Source organism: Corvus hawaiiensis, chromosome 7, assembly GCF_020740725.1.
Source record: "Corvus hawaiiensis isolate bCorHaw1 chromosome 7, bCorHaw1.pri.cur, whole genome shotgun sequence".
NCBI lineage: Eukaryota > Metazoa > Chordata > Aves > Passeriformes > Corvidae > Corvus > Corvus hawaiiensis.
Window position 1 is genome coordinate 23,414,139 of NC_063219.1, and position 17,775 is coordinate 23,431,913.

At 37.7% G+C, this 17,775-nt stretch overlaps 1 protein-coding gene across 2 annotated transcripts in view; it reads left to right on the plus strand.

Annotated features, from left to right (window-relative positions):
* The first annotated feature begins 4,039 nt into the window (after positions 1 to 4,039).
* Positions 4,040 to 17,775, plus strand: part of LOC125328678 (fibroblast activation protein alpha) — a 37,433-nt gene continuing 23,697 nt past the window's right edge. Inside the window, exons 1-11 of one of the 2 annotated variants that reach the window (XM_048309707.1) lie at positions 4,040 to 4,227; positions 4,501 to 4,585; positions 10,593 to 10,688; positions 12,569 to 12,663; positions 12,774 to 12,845; positions 13,036 to 13,088; positions 14,172 to 14,244; positions 14,835 to 14,955; positions 15,470 to 15,624; positions 16,708 to 16,811; positions 17,139 to 17,274. In XM_048309707.1, the coding sequence (XP_048165664.1) occupies positions 4,222 to 4,227; positions 4,501 to 4,585; positions 10,593 to 10,688; positions 12,569 to 12,663; positions 12,774 to 12,845; positions 13,036 to 13,088; positions 14,172 to 14,244; positions 14,835 to 14,955; positions 15,470 to 15,624; positions 16,708 to 16,811; positions 17,139 to 17,274 (996 nt within the window). In that variant the 5' untranslated portion in view covers positions 4,040 to 4,221. Of the gene's footprint in view, positions 4,228 to 4,500; positions 4,586 to 10,592; positions 10,689 to 12,568; positions 12,664 to 12,770; positions 12,846 to 13,035; positions 13,089 to 14,171; positions 14,245 to 14,834; positions 14,956 to 15,469; positions 15,625 to 16,707; positions 16,812 to 17,138; positions 17,275 to 17,775 lie in introns of both variants that reach the window. The other variant, XM_048309706.1, reaches the window with a different exon arrangement.

Below are 17,775 nucleotides of genomic sequence, written 5' to 3' on the forward strand. Positions count from 1 at the left end.
ATAACGAATTTCCAGTCAAGTTATTTTCTTTGAATGGGGTTGTAAAACACACCTATACTTCCCATCCAGGAAGTGTGAAGTTGTAAAAAACAAGCTAAATTGCCGTATTTTATCTGCTGCTTACCACTGCATTTACTGCCTTTAGGGACCCAAAGTCCTCCAGGGAGTGTGACAAATCCTGATTGTATTTACTACTAACAGCTTTTATTAGTTCACAAATGTGAAAAGAAGAAAAACTTAGTCACTGGGGATTTGTCTAGCTGTGTGTGTGACTGCTTAAGAACTGGTTCTGCTTCAATTGTATTTTCATTACTCTGTCTCCTTTTGATCTGATGTCATGCACAACCTACATCTGTAAATCTGCATTTCCTCGTGTGTGAAGTGTAAACACTTTAGTAACCTTCAAGTAGTTGCATAACTGGTTGGATAGCTGATGGCCAAACTGAGTATGTTTTCTGTTCCATAATTTGCCCATTTCTCCCTCTTTCTCACCCTCTTTCTAGCTTGCTTACACTTTTATTTCTCTTACATTATGAGTTCCTTATGTTGTAGAAGTTAGGAGGAGTTTGGCTGTTGAAAGAATTGCTGTTTGCTTCTGCACTGGTACTAGTCTAAACTCTCCAGAGAAGGCAGTTCAGGCATTAGCAGTAGTTCTACAAAGCTTGTAAATGTCATTCTCTGACAGGTAATCTTTTTCTTCTAATCTGCAACCATTGTGAATCTTATTAAAACACATGCCTAAATAATGTTGTTTCTGAAGTAGAAAAATACATAGTATGCAGCATATAGTCATTTTGTAAAGCCTTTTGGATCATGTGAGTTTGAATCATTTCCTTTGAAGCATTCTCTAAGTATGCATTCATTAGAAGAAGCTGCATATTTGGAATGGAAAACTAGCCCGATCAAAACCTACATTTGCAATTTTGTGATGTTCTGGTTGTCAGAAATATCCAATGATGTTAGGAAAAAATGTATTTCTCTGAACCATGTTATTGAAAATACAAATGGCATTAATTATGGAATGCTAGGAAATAAGTAGCAGTTTGGAAATATGAATATGAAGCATGAGTTACATGGGGAAAAAATCATCACAATTCTTTTCTGTTAATGGAAATTTTGAGTAGCTGCAGTTTTATCTTGCTAGGAAAACTACTGGTTTGGAGCTCAGTTCAGCCTTTATTACACAGCGTATTTTAGCATAACAAAAAATATACATAAACAATGTATATACAAACATTGTATAAACAAACATATACATAAACAATGTATTTTAGCCTTCTCAGCCTTTTTGTCCTGCATGTCTTACATCACCAGGAGGGATCTTATTCAGAAACTTCATCTTGTCTAACTTGTAATTTATTATTGTGACAAGAACTGCGGAGAGAGGGGAATTGAGTTTTAATGAGAAAATAAGGCATGTTTCGTATCACTGTTTTTTCCAGACAATAAATTTGAATATTTTTGAAAATTCCCTCTCCAAGTCTAATGCAATGAATATTGCCAAAATACTGCCCAGATCAGTTCTGCCTCGCCAAGGCTGGTGTAACAGTTAGGATTCAAATTCCAGCCCATACTGTTAAGCTATGATAACTTGGTGGTAAGGTGGTAACTTGGCCACTTGGGGGATAATACATTAAATGGTTTTTCTTTGTGATACTCTGTAATAAATTCTCTGTAGTTAGCCCAAGTTCTGCTGAACCATTTGGTGTGACAGAAAACCATCTCATCTAGTACATTTTCAATTTTCAGAGAGGACAGAGGAGTTGATAAACCCATCAACTACTGAATTTCAGGTGCTTGGTCCTTGTTAACCTCTGAAAAATCAGTCCCAGTGCCTGACTTTCCCACAGAGGCACCACCATTGCAGGCTTCTTTCCTCAGAAGAAAATGAGCTCTGTCCCAGCAGGGAGAAAGGTGAGATGAGTCATCAGACTCCGCATGCAAAATCGACACACTTAAGCCCAACCCGAAACTTTCAGTCACTAGCCCTAAATTTAATGTGGCCTTCTTTGGCAGGTGGTATTTCCCATGTGTGTCAGATGTGTGTAATGTGTGTGTGTGTCTATGAGTATGTGTACATGTGTGTGTGTGTGTACGTGTGTGTATATATGTCTGTGTCTGTTGTGTCTATGTGTATGTGTCTGTCCATTTATGTGTGTGTCTGTATTGTGTCTATGTCCAGGGATCTATGTGTATGTCCATGTGTATGTGTTGTGTGCCTGTGTCCATGTGGGGATGTGTGTGTGTGTCCCTCTGTGTGTGTGTATATGTGCAGCTCTGTGTGTCTGTGTCCCCCTGTGTGTATGTCTCTGTCCCTGTGTGTCCATGTCCCTGTGTGTGTCTGTGTTTGTGTCTGTGTCCCCCTGTGTGTGTCTCTGTCCCTGTGTGTCAATGTCCCTGTGTGCATGTCCCTGTGTGTGTCTGTGTGTGTCTGCGTCCCTGTGTGTGTGCCTCTGTCCCTGTGTGTCAATGTCCCTGTGTCCATGTTCCTGTGTGTCTGTGTGTGTCTGTGTCCCTGTGTGTGTGCCTCTGTTCCTGTGTGTCAATGTCCCTGTGTGTGTCTGTGTGTGTGTCTGTCCCCCTGTGTGTGTGTGTCAATTTCCCTATGTCCATGTCCCTGTGTGTGTCTATGTCCCTGTGTGTGTCTCTTTCCCTGCGTGTCAATGTCCCTGTGTGTGTCCGCGTGTGTGTCCCTGTCCTTGTGTGTGTCCCTGTCCCTGTGCGTGTGTATTGTGTGTCTGTGTCCATGTATCTGTGTGTCCACGTGTACATGTATGTATGGTGTGTGCCTATGTCCGTGTGTGTGTGTGTCCCTGTCCAGGTGAGTGCCTATGTCCGTGTGTGTCTCTGTCCCTGTCCGTGTCCCTGTCTGTGTGTGTCCCTGTCCAGGTGAGTGCCTATGTCCGCGTGTGTCTCTGTCCCTGTCCGTGTCCCTGTCTGTGTGTGTCCCTGTCCAGGTGAGTGCCTATGTCCGTGTGTGTCTCTGTCCCTGTCCGTGTCCCTGTCTGTGTGTGTCCCTGTCCAGGTGAGTGCCTATGTCCGCGTGTGTCTCTGTCCCTGTCCGTGTCCCTGTCTGTGTGTGTCCCTGTCCAGGTGAGTGCCTATGTCCGTGTGTGTCTCTGTCCCTGTCCGTGTCCCTGTCTGTGTGTGTCCCTGTCCAGGTGAGTGCCTATGTCCGCGTGTGTCTCTGTCCCTGTCCGTGTCCCTGTCTGTGTGTGTCCCCGTCCCCGTCCCCGTCCCCGTGTGTGCGTGCGGCTGTGCCGCCAGGGGGCGCCGTGCGGCCCCGCAGCCGTCCCGCGCGCCGGGCCCCTCCCGCGGGCAGCGGGGGCGGCTCCCTCAGGGCCCTGCCCGGGCCGGGCCGGGGTCACCGCCAGCCGCGGGCTCTGGGGAGCGTCGGGGACGGGGCACGGCGGACTTTTACTTCTCTTTTCGAGCCTGTCTCCGCTCTCCTGAGGGATGGATTATGTAACTTGACACTGCGGTCTCCGGAGTTTTCTCAGTTTTCAGCTGACCTCATTTCAGTGGGCTAAATAAAATAGGTGTAATTGGTGGTTTAAGAACTATTTCAGAATTTCCGCTCGGCCTGTATGTATTTACTTCTCTAAGCTCTCCTACGTAGCCTATAGATGTGCATAGTTTTCAGGGGAAAACAGTAATTCTCCTCACATGTGGAAGCCATTAAACAGTGTCTGTTTCTGCTGCTTGTTTTGCATTCTTGTGCCATCATTTATTATTTCTAAAAGGAAACATGTGTGAATTCTACATAAACAATAAAGCTATGGGATTTTCTTCTAATTTCTCTGTAGAGAATAGAAATATAGTCATGACTATGTCCTGAGAATGTGGAGATTGCCAAAAAACACAGTAGATACTTTTCAGAGAAAAACAGTGCATGTCAAGTATCTGATGAGTCATAAAACCTCAAGTTAGTGTAAGCAGATGTTGATTACAGCTCACATTGATGGGAAGTACATAATCACCACCCCGATAGCCACCCACTGTCCATTTCTGGTCCAAGAACTTCCCCAAAAGTGTGGTTTCAATTTTATGGAAAGCCTTTGAAATTTGGCACAGTTTTCAAAAGTATGTAGGAAAAAAAGTCTGCCAGAGGTTTGGCCTCCGACTGTGAAAACAGACACTGCCTTTTCAAACTCCTCTCCTAGATCTACTGACCAACACCCAGAAGAGAGAATTTCCCTTCTTTTAGGATACGACGGGAAAATGAAGGTCTGTATGCTCCCGAATTCAACTTTTGGTAGCATTTCCATCCTTTGTTTTAAACTGTCAGCTGTTGCACAAGGCCAGGCTCTGACGTAAAAATATTTGCTTTAAAGAAGAAGGAAAGGGAAGTCTTTTTGTATGTACGGCAGGGCCGTTTTTGCTTGTTGCTTGAACGGATTACAGCAGTTAGAGAGTAGGAGGATTTAATTATTTGCCAGCCATGGAAGCAAACTTCAGGCAATATTAAAAATGTAATTATTGTTTGTTTCTGTTCTGCAGACCCGGCTAAAAATCATATTTGGCGTGGTTATATGCCTTTTGCTTTCCTTATTACTTATGTGTATTATACTGCTTCCATCAAGAGGTAAGGTATTTCTAATATAATGTAGTGTAAAATGCAGTATCTTTGGCTATTGTGGCTTCTAAAGTTCCCAAGTTTGTCAAATCATCTTTAGGATTGTCCTGTCAGAATTGTTATGGCTTTATCACTTTACAGAAATGTACTGACAGCTGAAATATCCTGAAGGTAGAATTGAAATGCCAGCAGATGTTGAAACAAGGAACTCCTTGAAGTGAAAAGCACCTGAATTAACTTTATTGTGCATGATATATAATGTTCTTAGTCACGGCTGCAAAAATAACTCTCAGATCTTCTCATGTTATTTTTCTGTGTTAGGAGTTAGGAGACTTTGTCCCAAACTGTTAGTAATTTTCTTTATCTTGGTGAATTTGCATTTGGTTTTAAATGGTTGTATGATAATTACAGAAGTTCTATACCCAATTACAAGTTACACTTTTTTTTTTTTTTTTTTTTTTGTAGATGGGGTATGATGAACTATTTGTGAATATATTCAAGATTGCATTTGAAAATGAAAGTCAGCATTGTATAAAACAGGGATGGATAGTTTGCTCTAGTATTATTATGCCAGTTGTAGGTAAATCAACCCAGTTGTGGTCTGCTGAGTCCTCTGGTGAAGCTTGAAATGAGTTTTGAAATTTTGAACATGAGTGGCACTGACTTGATGGTAATTGTTTTCTATGAGAAGTGTAGTAAGGGCAATAGAAGTATTTACATGACCCTATCACTATAGCAGATTACCTGACTGCCTCTGAAATAATTAAAATATTAGTAAAAGGCTTGTATTCCAGTAACAGTATCTATTTAAAGGATGTTTTTCCTGTTATTATTCTTTCTTCATGTGTGGGCAGGGGGACTAAGATGGAGAAAACAGTTTTGTATTTACAACTAAATGTTATAAAATCAACCATCTGCTTAAGTCTTGTGAAAGTTAAGTCCTGCAGTTAATATGCAGGTTTTGTGAAAGGTGAAATCTCTTTCGTATCTGATATTTCTGTGAATAATGTTTATCATGGGTTGTTGAGGGAAGGGTTGAAGGTTTCTGAAGCAGTTAGGGATGATTCTGTTATGCAGCATTTGCATATGAGGATAGATTATATCAATTATATGCATATATATTATGCAGTGCTGGAAAAAGATACCACCTCAGAGTGACAGGTTTGACTTTTACTGTCAATAGTGGGGTGCCAGATTTTTTGTCTAGCTAAGCATGGTCAGATATGAGCTTTCACTACAAGGTAAATGCATGGTATCAAGTCAGACTTACTCCCATCAAATCTGCACTTTATGACGGGGAAGGCAGAATATTTTTATGAGATTTAAATAAAAAAGTAGTACTGAGGAAACAAAGAGGTTGGAGTCCAAGGATCAGTTTGGCAGCCTGAAGAAATTGTAAAGATGATGGGAGGTACTGCAGGAAAGAGTGAATGTGTTTTTTCCCCTCTCAGGTTCTCACATACATTTCACTGGCCTCTTCAGTACCTGAACAATTATGGAGAACTCTTGTAATCTCTCTAGATTCTTGGAATAGTGACTCGATAACCAGTCATCCCAAACATCATATTTAGATCCATTTGGATGATAAAGAAATTGTCTTATTTCACAGGGTGCTTTTGGAGGAGCATTTTAGACGATTGTGGAACAGACAGTTGTGTCTAACACACAGTTATGTTGGATGTGTCAGATTATGGCTTCTTACTCTCAGGTGGGACTGCAAGTGCTGCAGTTACCTGTTTGAATGCCTTAACCTTTTTGAATTCTTAGTGGACTACTGGTCAGTTGTAAATAGAAGAAATAAATTAATTTTGTGGTCACAAATTTTGCAAGGTGAAGACAGACAGGAAATGGCTACACAGATGGAGTGTTGTTTGTACATTCCACCTTTACCACTGTTTAGCTGAAAGGACGTGGCAATCTAGAAAGACAATTAATTGCATATGAGAAATGTATAGACACAGACCAAATAAATTTCTGCTTAAGAAATCAGCAAAGAAAAATGTAATTTGTAATTCTGAAAGAACTGGAAGAAGCATGTAGTTCTGCTTTTGTCTGCTAAGTTTCTAGTCATTTCATGTTCTTCAGACTTCTCAAAATGTGATAGGTGGTTTTGATTTACACATGCAAATGTGTAAAAATGTCAAAATTTCCAAAAAGTTGCACTGGAAAATAATTTTTTGGAGAGGATATTAAGAGGGAAATGCTTGCAGTTATTAGACAATTTCTGTGGGGCTCAGAAGAAGAGGGTGGGCAATCTCTGTGTAGCAAACAGCATCCATGCCTAAGAAATTACTGACCGTGTTTTGACGCATCTTTGAGTTAGGAATGTGTGGTAGCATTTAGCTGACGGTGCTAAACCAGCTATGGCACTGCAAATCCAAACAGTTCAGAAAGGTGCTTTTCACTTGTACACTGGTGTACCCAGTCCTGTTCTTCTGCAGCATAAACATGAAAGAAAATACCTGTCTGCAGTTGAAAAGCAATAGCGGAACCACAGACAGAGTTACAATTAACCGTATGTATTGCTTAGGCACCAAGTTAATCTCTTCTGCTACTTTTAATGAATGTCCAAAGTCATGTCTGGTGAAGTTTCTGTTCCCTCTGTACACTTGGCCCAGTCCCTGTTTTTCTGATGTCACAGATGAGGTCAGAGGGCTTACTGCTCAGCCAGGAAGTGGTGAGCAGCCAGTTTCTTAAGAGGAGATAGTGTTCTCTCAACACCTCAGCCAAATCCAAAAGTGGAAAAGCAGGTTCAGTTGATGTGAGTTGATGCTGAGTGTGACTGAAGTTCTGGAGCAGGGTCAGGAGTGTTGGAATTAATTTCTGATGCTGAACTGAGTTTTGGGTTTCCTCATGTTGCAGGAGCTTGTGCTTCAGCTATTTACTATCAGCCCACAGAGATGAGAATGGACATTCTAGTTCAGAAGCAGACAATAATACCATGCTAACCAGTTTTCCTTTGGCATGTCCTCTACTTGATGTTCAGCAGTGGATGCTAAATAAAATACATTTAAAAATACATATATGTTAAATACATATAAAATACATATATATATATATATATATATATATATATATAACTACATATATTAAAAATACCATATACAGAAACAACAATACTTTGTGGTTATTATGTATGCTTACTTTAATTTGGCAGGATTAGACACAATTTATAAGGATGCACATTAGAACATGTTGTGAAGTAAGCCAGGAGAGCTTTGAAATATAAAGGGTTGTGTTGGTTTACCCACATCCAGTGTTTGAAATTGAATAATCCTGGTAATACGAACAGAATTTCACAGGGATGGAGTGATGTGCATAAAGTTAATCTGAGTTTAATATAAAGTTTTGCTTTTTGTGTTTTATTAAGCTCTTTCATGACAGTGAACTGAAAGGTAAAGGAGAAGGTATCTGCATAAAGCCAGTGACAATTATTAGATGTTTACAGACTTTTATCACCACAATTATACATGTAAGTCCAATACACTCAAATGCATGAGTGAATAATTATGATCATTGAATATATAAAACAAGTTACACTGTGAAGCAAAATAACCAATTCAGTGCACAGAGAAATGCAGAACTGCACCCTGTAAATGTGTGGAAATGGACCACAAAGGATTAAAACTGAGACAGCGGGGTGGTGAAGCGAAGTGGGCAAAGCTGAAATTTGGTAAGCTTTCATTTCTGTGGTTGGCTCTGCTACTTGCTTCCTTTTCGTCCCTGGGCATCTTTTTTCATCTTTATTGTTTCATGGAGAAACAAACCACAACGAAAGAATTTGCCAACAGCCATCCAAATTAATTTCTAGAGAGTGCTGCTGATACATAAAGTACTTTTCATGTTTGTGTCTGGTTTGTGAGCAGAGATTTCAGATACTGTTATTGAACAAGTCTTTAGTTCCAGAAGAAAGAATCAGAAACAATTGTGGGAAATTATTGGAGATGCTGCTGCTATCTTCTGTTACATAAAAACAAGCATTCAAAATTAAAAGTACTCAAGTGAGAAATAGTTGTGTTCAAATTTTTTTCAGTGCAGTGGTAGAAGTTCAGATCTAAGCGGGCACATTTTGAAAATCATTAGTAGTCATAATAAATCCTCACAGAATATTAAGTATGCAAGGGTGAGATGGCTAACAGAGGGAAGGTTTAAATTAGAGCTGTGAAAATTAGACCAGTGATGAGAAGTTTGTGTTATTGCTTGTCTTGAGATGAGAGAAGGAACCAGGTAATTTTAACAGATTAAAGTATCAAAAAGGACTGCAAATTTTAAGCTTCTATACAAACTACCTTGGAAATAGATCTTGCCAGGCGATTTCTTTTGTTAATAGGCTTATTCACTTAGAGAATTTTAACGGAGAGATAGTGGTAATTAATCATCACTCAACATAACTAGAATTGGATTCTTTGGAATTATGTCCTCTGCATATTTTTTTAAGGCGGTCATCTTCTATGTTTATCATTAGTGTATCAAAGATCTCTAATATGCAGTCATAGTATTAGCGAGAGGAATTAACTTCTTATTGACCTTCTTGGGATATTTTCTGGACTATTGCTAGCTCAGAGTTTATACGGACAGGTTTTTGCCTCTGGATTGGCATTCAGTTTTATTCCTTGTGACAGCTTTCTTCTGCATTAGTGCAGACAATGCTTGTGTCAACAGTCAACCTGACATGTGTATTCTACAGTAAGTAATAGTCACTTAGCAGAAGAAAATAAGTATTATCATTACAAAGTACTATAGAAGGCAATATGAAGAAACATTTCCCAGGCAGTCAGTGTGATCTTAACAGAGAGGGCGACTGTAATGAGCAAGTGATGGAGCATGATATGAAACCTGAGAGCAATGAGTCATCTTGATTATCTGACAGTCATCTGAGAGCTCTGAAGGAACAAACAGGGGAAGTGGCAGAGATCTACTAAGCTGCAGTGTGACATCTCTGCTACCTCTGAAAACCCTATCAGAAGTCCCTTTGATTTTAAAGGAGAAAGCATAGCATCCAGGATGCCTAAACCTGAAAGCTGCCATTATTATTGCTGTTGAACTTTAAAAATTTGCCTTTATCAGAAAAGTTCGTGCATCTTTTGAGGATTAAATATTTTGATTGCTCTCACTCTTGTGAACTGCATAGGTTCTACACAGGAACTGCACAGCATAATCCTCTTCTCATCCAGCTGATTGTCCTTCCGTTTTCTTTTAAAATCTGCCCTAGCTTAAGTTGTTTAGCTTTGGGAAAAAATATAGCCAGACAAGAGCCACAAAACTAACCTCCACTTCTTGCATTATTTTAATACCTTTTTCTGACCTGCTTAGAAATCAAATATTTGAGTACCTGTCTTCTTTCCAGAGTCATTGTCAACTTTTTTTTGCAGCATTAAATAAAATGTTCAAGTTTGAGTTCACTCATTCATTACTTTTCAGCATTATTTTTACCTGCATTCCTTCATAGATGTTTTTCATGTGACTACTAAGAAATATATGTGGATGGAGATTATTTTGCAAGCTTTACATCCATCTTCTAACAATAGTTAAGGAGGCATGTACAAAATTTGGAAGTAAGGGTTCGTAAGCACATCCTGTTGTTTGACCATTTGCTGAACATGTGAAGGTCTTGATTAAAACCGTTGTCTTTACAAGTTCATGAAACCCATGCTTTAAAAAAAAAAACAAAAAACAAAAAAACCACCAAATAACCTTTAATTTGTCATTTGTGTGAAAAAGGCTTATTTAGACTTGCAGGGTCTTCAGGTAAATGTGTCTGAGTGAATAAGTGGTTGAAATAAATTAGTTTGTCTAGTTAATTTTGTATTTCCAAAGATGAGTCTTTCAGAGCCTAAAGGACCTTATCAGAACAGTAACAAAAAACTTGCCTTTCTGCTGCACCTACTCTTTGCATATCTCCAGGACTATGGTATCCTCACAGTTCCATGGCACTAAATATAGAAAAAAGAAAATGCTAGATTAGTAATTTTTTTTCCCACTTTTCATTAACAGAAACTTTTTTTCTTATTCTTAGTTGTCAACACAGATGATGGTCCCAGAGCTCTTACATTGGAGGATTATTTGAATGGAAACTTCCAATACAAAACATTTTTTCCATATTGGGTGTCAGGTAAGTAAAACCTTTTCTCAAACACAGATAAGCCTTTCTAATATGTCTTTCCAGACTGATTTACACAGACTGAGAAAAGTATTTTCCTTCCAGCTTTACTTTGAATGAATGCTAACTATGAAATTAAACAATGTGTTAGTCAAAACTTATGGCTGAAATTTACTATTCTGTCAGTCATTCTAGAAAATCCAGGTATTTCATGTTTCAACAGACATGTCTAAGTCAAGTATAAAGTGTAATTTTACAGAGGCCTTCAGTGTTTTATTTCTTTTACTGTCATATTCACTGCAGCAAGTGAAAGAAATTTGTCAATGTGTCAGTCATTCCTTAAGCAAGCTCCTTTTCATGCTTTTCACAGCACTTTTTCACTTACCACTTGTAAAGATTGAGGTAGTCTGTTTTGCAGGCCCTGTTCTTTGTTTTCAGTAATTCCATGGCTCTGCAATGATGCCAGCTGTTCTTATCTCATTTAAGGAAATGCTGACACTGCTGAAATTCCTGAGTTACAGAATATTGCAGAGAAAATAAAGTTGAATTTCTAAGTTCCTTAAGGTAGAGACATGAAATTAATTGCTGCTGATATAAATGTATCTGTATGTGGCTGAAGTGCTGCTCTTGTTATCACTGAATTGCACAGCCCAGGAAGGCTGGAGCTGGCCTGGATTACATTCTAGCACACATACTACCACTCCCATCTCTGTGCTGCCTCAAGCACTGTTTTCTGCCAGTAGCAAGAAGCACAGTGCCCATTCACATGGAGTCTCACCAAGCTAGTTTTAGCCCAAAATTTTAGAACTGAAATAAAGCCTTATACAGCATTGGTTGCAGCAGTTCAAATTTTACAATTAATAGTTTGAAGTATGTTGATATCACTCGTATGATTTAAAAATTAGGTCACTGTTAGAATTCTGTCTGAATGTCTGAAGGACATAGGCAGCATATCACCTAAACCTAATATTATTCTTCCCTCTTTATAGCTTTCTCACTTAGACTTATATTTCCTTTTAACAGTCACAAAACTCACACAAAAGTCATGCCAAAGATTCCATAGATAGTCATGCCTACAGCATTCCATATGTCTACTTCTTTTCTGAAACAAGGAGTTAAAATTGTATATCTCATCCTAAGGGTGATTTTAAACACAAATACTGTTACACAAATCACACAAGAATGCTCAAAAGATCCAAGGGTGATCTAATTTCCTAAAAAATTAACATCTTCACAATATTTCAGGCTGCTTTTTAACTTTTAGTCTTGTTTTCTAGCTACACCAAATATGTAATTCCTTCTCTCTGTTTATAGCAGTGAAAATAATAATCTTAAACTAAAATTCTGATCTTCATTCTCCACTGAACTATAGCTCAGCTCTTGAGCACAGGTAGGGTTAAATTCCATTTTCAATGAAGGCCACTCACCCTCACTTTGTATGACTTGTGCAAGCAAGGGCAGAGTCGTGCCGTGTCAGTTGCATGGTAATGCTGTTATCTGCAGAATATACAAATGAGAATGTTATGATAAAATGATAAGCAAAGACCTTTTTCTTTAAAACATTTACATTTTGACACTGACTTTCTAATAGGTCTGTCACTGGCATTCTTGATCAGACATTGATGAGAATAAAATCTGGCATTGACTTGTAAAGTTAAATAGTTGATCCTCTGTGCTGTGTATAATCTGGAGAATGTACTCAAGAACACTGAAGACAGTTTCTTGATAACTCCGTACCTCAGAATCATTAGAAAAGAAACATTTTTTATGTAGATGCCAAAAGATATTTGCTTAAGACCTATTCTTTGAAGGAGGTGTGAATTCATTGATGAACAGATTTGTTCTCTATTATCTTCTGTGAAGGTAACAGACATTTTATCTTGTTTATAAAGATAATGAATATCTTCATCAGTCTGCAGAAGATGATATTATTCTTTACAATGTTGAAATTAATTACGCAACCACCATCATGACAAACAGCACAATGGTATGTACCTTTTTCATTAATAAAAAGGCTGAAAAGTGCAGTTGTATTTCAAGTCCCAGTTTAAAAGTGAGAGAGACTAGAATCTAATCTACTTCTTAATTTTTCAGAAGCAAGTTAATGCTTCAAATTATGTGATGTCATCAGACCAATATTTCATAGCTCTGGAAAGCAATTATTCAAAGGTAATTATTTTAATATACCTCTTAATTAAATGTTTAATTTTGTTTAGTATTTTGTTGATTGTGTTTACCATAGATAAATGTTTCTTGGTACTCTCTTGAGAAAGGGGTAGGCTGTAAAGAGGCAGCTGATTATTTATAATTAGATTATAATTTTCAAGGCTAATAATATTTTCTTGCTTAATTTATGCAGCTGTGGAGATACTCTTATACGGCATCATACCACATTTATGATCTCATAGATGGGTAAGGCCTGATATTCTTAGTGACAGCTGTGGTGAATACACTGTAGTGATGTACTTCCAGGCATTCCCTCCAAAACTGTAGTAATGTGACTACCAACTTGCTTTGCTTTTGCTTAAATCTGTCAGGTTGCTTGTTTGCTTGAGAAAAAAAAAGTGTTCTCTAAGAAAATCATACATTCCTTTCATCTGGATTGATTTCTATTTCATGCCCAACAACCTTGATGGCTCAAGAGTCTCTTTTTTTTCCCTTTTTGCATGATTTTTGTCCACCCTATCTTGGCTGCTTGAGTCTGCTTCAGTCTCACATCTGATGTCTCCATGCCCTTCTGCTAATTAATTCTTTTCATCATTGATCTAACCTTTAGTTTTCCAAAAAGTCTCTCATGTCCTTTAGGGCTCCCATGATTTTGTAACCATCCATCCTGCATTCCTCAAAAGTTTACAGCTTCTCCTATGACATTTGGTCTCTTTCCCAAGATTGCCCAAACCACTTCCCTTACCACCCAAATCCAAAGGAGGCCACCTGCCTCTGCAGTCACCTTTTTATGCTGTAAGGAGCAGCATGATCAAATGCTTCTTAGTTCTGAGCAACAGGGGCTGCCCTGAGCTGTGCCATTCTTGGGAAACTGTTGGCTCAAGGTGACAGAAAAAAGCTGCTGCAAGCTAATGTGAGTAGAGAGGTTCTGCATGTGAGTTATGATCCTTAACAAGTGCTGGACATGCTGCTGTGGCTCTTGCCTCAGCATGCTGTGTGCTGAGTTCACATTTCCCAATAACCTGCTGAGACTGTAATGCAGACTGCAGATACAGCAAATGACTGTAGGTGCCTGTGCAGCATTTGGAAAGAGATAAGGCTGTCTCCTTAGGCTGTTGAATAGGTTTTCAAACGACTAAGTTTAAGCCTTTGCCAGCACTGGTGCACACCATCGTGTTAACTGCATGTCTCTGCCTGCTTTAATTTTGCATTGCTTGAGCAACAATAAGCAGTTAGAAAATGACTTTTTGACTTTTTTATTAATGTACTGTATAATGATCCATTTGCACTGTGCACAAAAAGCCATCTCAAGTTCTTTCCTTTTTTCAGTGGTTTTGTAAGAGAAAATCAGCTTCCACATAAAATTCAGTATATATCCTGGTCACCCGTTGGACACAAATTGGTTAGTAAAGATAATTAAGTGCTAGAATTAATTTGCTTTGTGTGGCTAAAAGACATTTATCTGCCTTTGATTTTTATTTTATTAGGCCATATTTTTGACAGGCCTGTGTTTATTCATCTTGATTATAAGAAAGAAAGACAAAGAAAACAGTTTTAACTTGTTCAGATTTTACTGTCTGTGTCTCAGTAGAAGAATAATCCATGTTCTCAGGTACATTATGTGTTTCAGTTTGCTCACCAGCCTCTATCCAAAATTGGCCAACATAATTTTATATATGATTAAATGCAGTTTCAAGGCCTGAAAACCAATTGGTTTCCCTTTAACACTGTGTAACACATGAATTTAAAATGGGGATTTACAGATGCAATATTTAAAATCTGTTCTAAAATTTTTACTGAACACAGAATTTGGCCTGAAATGTATAACTTATTTACTGAGATACCAACACTTGCAGAATTTGCAAGGGCTGTTACTGTACCATTTATTTCCCATTTTGTCTTGCTAGTGTAATATAGGAGTATTGACTGCAGAAGATCTTGCTCTAATCCTGTTATTGCCTGTACTCTTAAAAAAAACTTTCTTGTCTTTAGGTATATGTATATCAGAATAATATCTATTTGAAACAAAGTCCAAGAGAGGCACCAATTAAAATAACTAGTGATGGAAAACAGAATGAAATATTTAATGGGATTCCTGACTGGGTCTATGAAGGTAAGTAAATCTTGAAGAGCAGCAACTAACATGATAAATGCTTTGTTTAGATTACCTGGTTCTGGTTTTCGCAATCCATTCTAAAATATCTGTGATGATACTCATTTTTTAAAGCCCTAAGGATTACTTCATTTCCACATCTTATTTGCTGTACAATATATGAATTTTGTCTTCATAGCACGTAACCGAAATCCTGAGTCTTTGTTACTGTAATTTTTCAGAACTCTACAAAGTTGTCTTCCTTCTGATGCAAAGGCAGAGGCTGGGAATTAAACTTTAAAGGAAGTTTTAATTTCAGTGAAAATTTGGCACTTCAGTGCATCCAAAAAGAATTAAAAAAACAAACAAATGCACACAGGAAAATCCCAAGTGAGTTAAGTGGGATCTGTGTGCACATTTTGAGATGTTTGATGTTATTTACTTAGCATAACTGTCTTTATGTGTCTAGGTTGCTGAGTAGAATGCTAAAACAGATTGGAAAATAGATTACAGTTAAAAACTTTTTTTTCCTCAGAGGAAATGCTAGCAACAAAATATGCACTGTGGTGGTCTCCAAGTGGAAGATATTTAGCATATGTACAATTTAATGATTCTGACATACCAGTTATTGAATATTCATATTTTGGTGAGGATCAGTATCCTAGGAAAATAACTATCCCATACCCAAAGGTATGTTTTATCATTCTTTTGACTTCCTTTCTGCTGAGAAATGAGTTATGACAATGAGAAAATTAACTGTTCTTAATTTCTTGAGTATTACCATGGTTAAATCTATTGTGACTTAAATGAAAGAAAAAAAGCTTGGTCTAAGTTCTGAAAAGCTGTAGGTACATTTAAAATTTAAATATAATGTCAGCGAAATAGATGGAATTACTCGCATAAGTAAAAAGCACGTGCTAAAGTGCATGCTTGCGTTGTCAAGCCTTACTTTTTTTCAATTCAGTTTACTTATTCTGATGTGTAAACTATGCAGTTGTTATTTTTCATTATAGTAAATAAATTATGAGGCTAAATTATTTTTAATTTTTAAAAATAGAGGCTATGGCAGCTTCTGGTTATTTGCACACTTCATAGACTCCATAGTGCTTTTTGATCTCAAGGAGCTTTGGATTTTAATTGCTTTCAAGTGCCAGATCTAAGGCAAGAAGGTTTTGGGTTGGCATTTCTTCAGCATGTATTAGAGAGCTCTCCTGACTCTTATCATGTTCATTTGATTGCAAGGAATCATATTAATGTATCTTAAGAATTTGCTCACCTGTCAGCTCGATCACAGTTCTAAAGTAAAACTGGATGGTTTAGACCACACATGGAGAAGAATTAAAAAACTGATAACGTATGCAGTGAAGAAGCAGCCATGAAATCAGTTTAAGCAACCATTTTCCTGCTGTGATGGCAAACAGCACTTGCACTCATGTGCATAAACTGGAGTTTTATGCTGAAGTCAGTGTAATGTGTGCTGCAAAGATCCACACTGCAAACAGAACAATGGTTTCCATCAAGCACGTTTTCTGTAGAGAAAGGCACTAAACGTGACTGTTTAAAAGGTTTTCTTCTTTATATATTAAATGATACACAATTAAGTATCTACTACTGCTGTGTCACTCTGAGATCTTATAAGACTACTTGCTGTAATATACTCAACTGAATTCATATTTTGTAACCTGTCTACTTTCCGGCAAAAATTGCTTTGATTTTCCTCTATCTGAATTATTCAGAGCCTGGTTTTACCAACCTAATACATTTTCTTTGAAGGCTGGAGCTAAAAATCCTACTGTTAAAGTGTTTGTTGTAGACACTATTTACTCTGAAGCTTTTGGTCCTAAGGAGGTGCCAGTTCCTGCAATCATAGCATCCAGGTAGTGTGCTCTCAAATATGTCTTTTCTTGTTTAAAAAAGGTTTTGTCTATTTGTTTTAAATGCTTGGACCTCTGAGTTGTATTGTTTCTAAAGTGGACTGCCATATTAAACTCCTAGAAGGATCAGAGTCTAACTAGAAGTACTGTATTTTGATTTTGGCTGTCCATATGATACATTGTTATAAAGGACAAAAAGTACCCTAAAACAGTGGATGCTTTGCTGTTGCTTTTCAGACAGTAATGGGGGGGATGCAATCTGTAGCAATGCTTCTATACTCCTCTGGTTTAATAACCACCATTTCTTTCTCTTTTTCTTTTATATTTTAGTGATCACTATTTTACTTGGCTTACTTGGGTAACAGATACTCGAGTCTGTGTGCAATGGCTGAAGAGAATACAGAATTTTTCAGTCTTAGCTATTTGTGACTTCAAAGAACATTCAAATACTTGGGATTGTCCAGAGGTAAGGAAGCTGGAAATATAAATCTAAAACTACTGAAATTAGCATTTGTTAATCCCTGCCATAATTACGTTTTTCAGTGTTTTATCACAGTAATCTTTTACTAGTAGTGATACCTTTTTCAGTATTTTAATTGTTGGAACAAGGGTGAAAAATATTAATCACTCCAAGAAATAAAATCACTGAATTTTTTCTTTGTGAAGCTTAAATAACAACTGAAACAGCAGAAAAAAACCCAGAAGAATGCTACTGAGAAGCTTTCAGGAATGTTGTTTATTTCCTTCTTGTGTTAACATCTTCAAAAGTGGAACCATATAGAATCTGTATTTTTTTTAAAGAAAATCTTATTATGCCATATTGAAATTCCATACTAAGTCTGGCTAAATCATGTCCTTTTAGATTAATGTTAGATTAGTTGAAAGAACATACATATTAATAGTAAGGCAGGTTTTCAGGAGGAAGAAATTGTTCTGTTTTATCAAATCATGCAGTTCTAGACAGTAG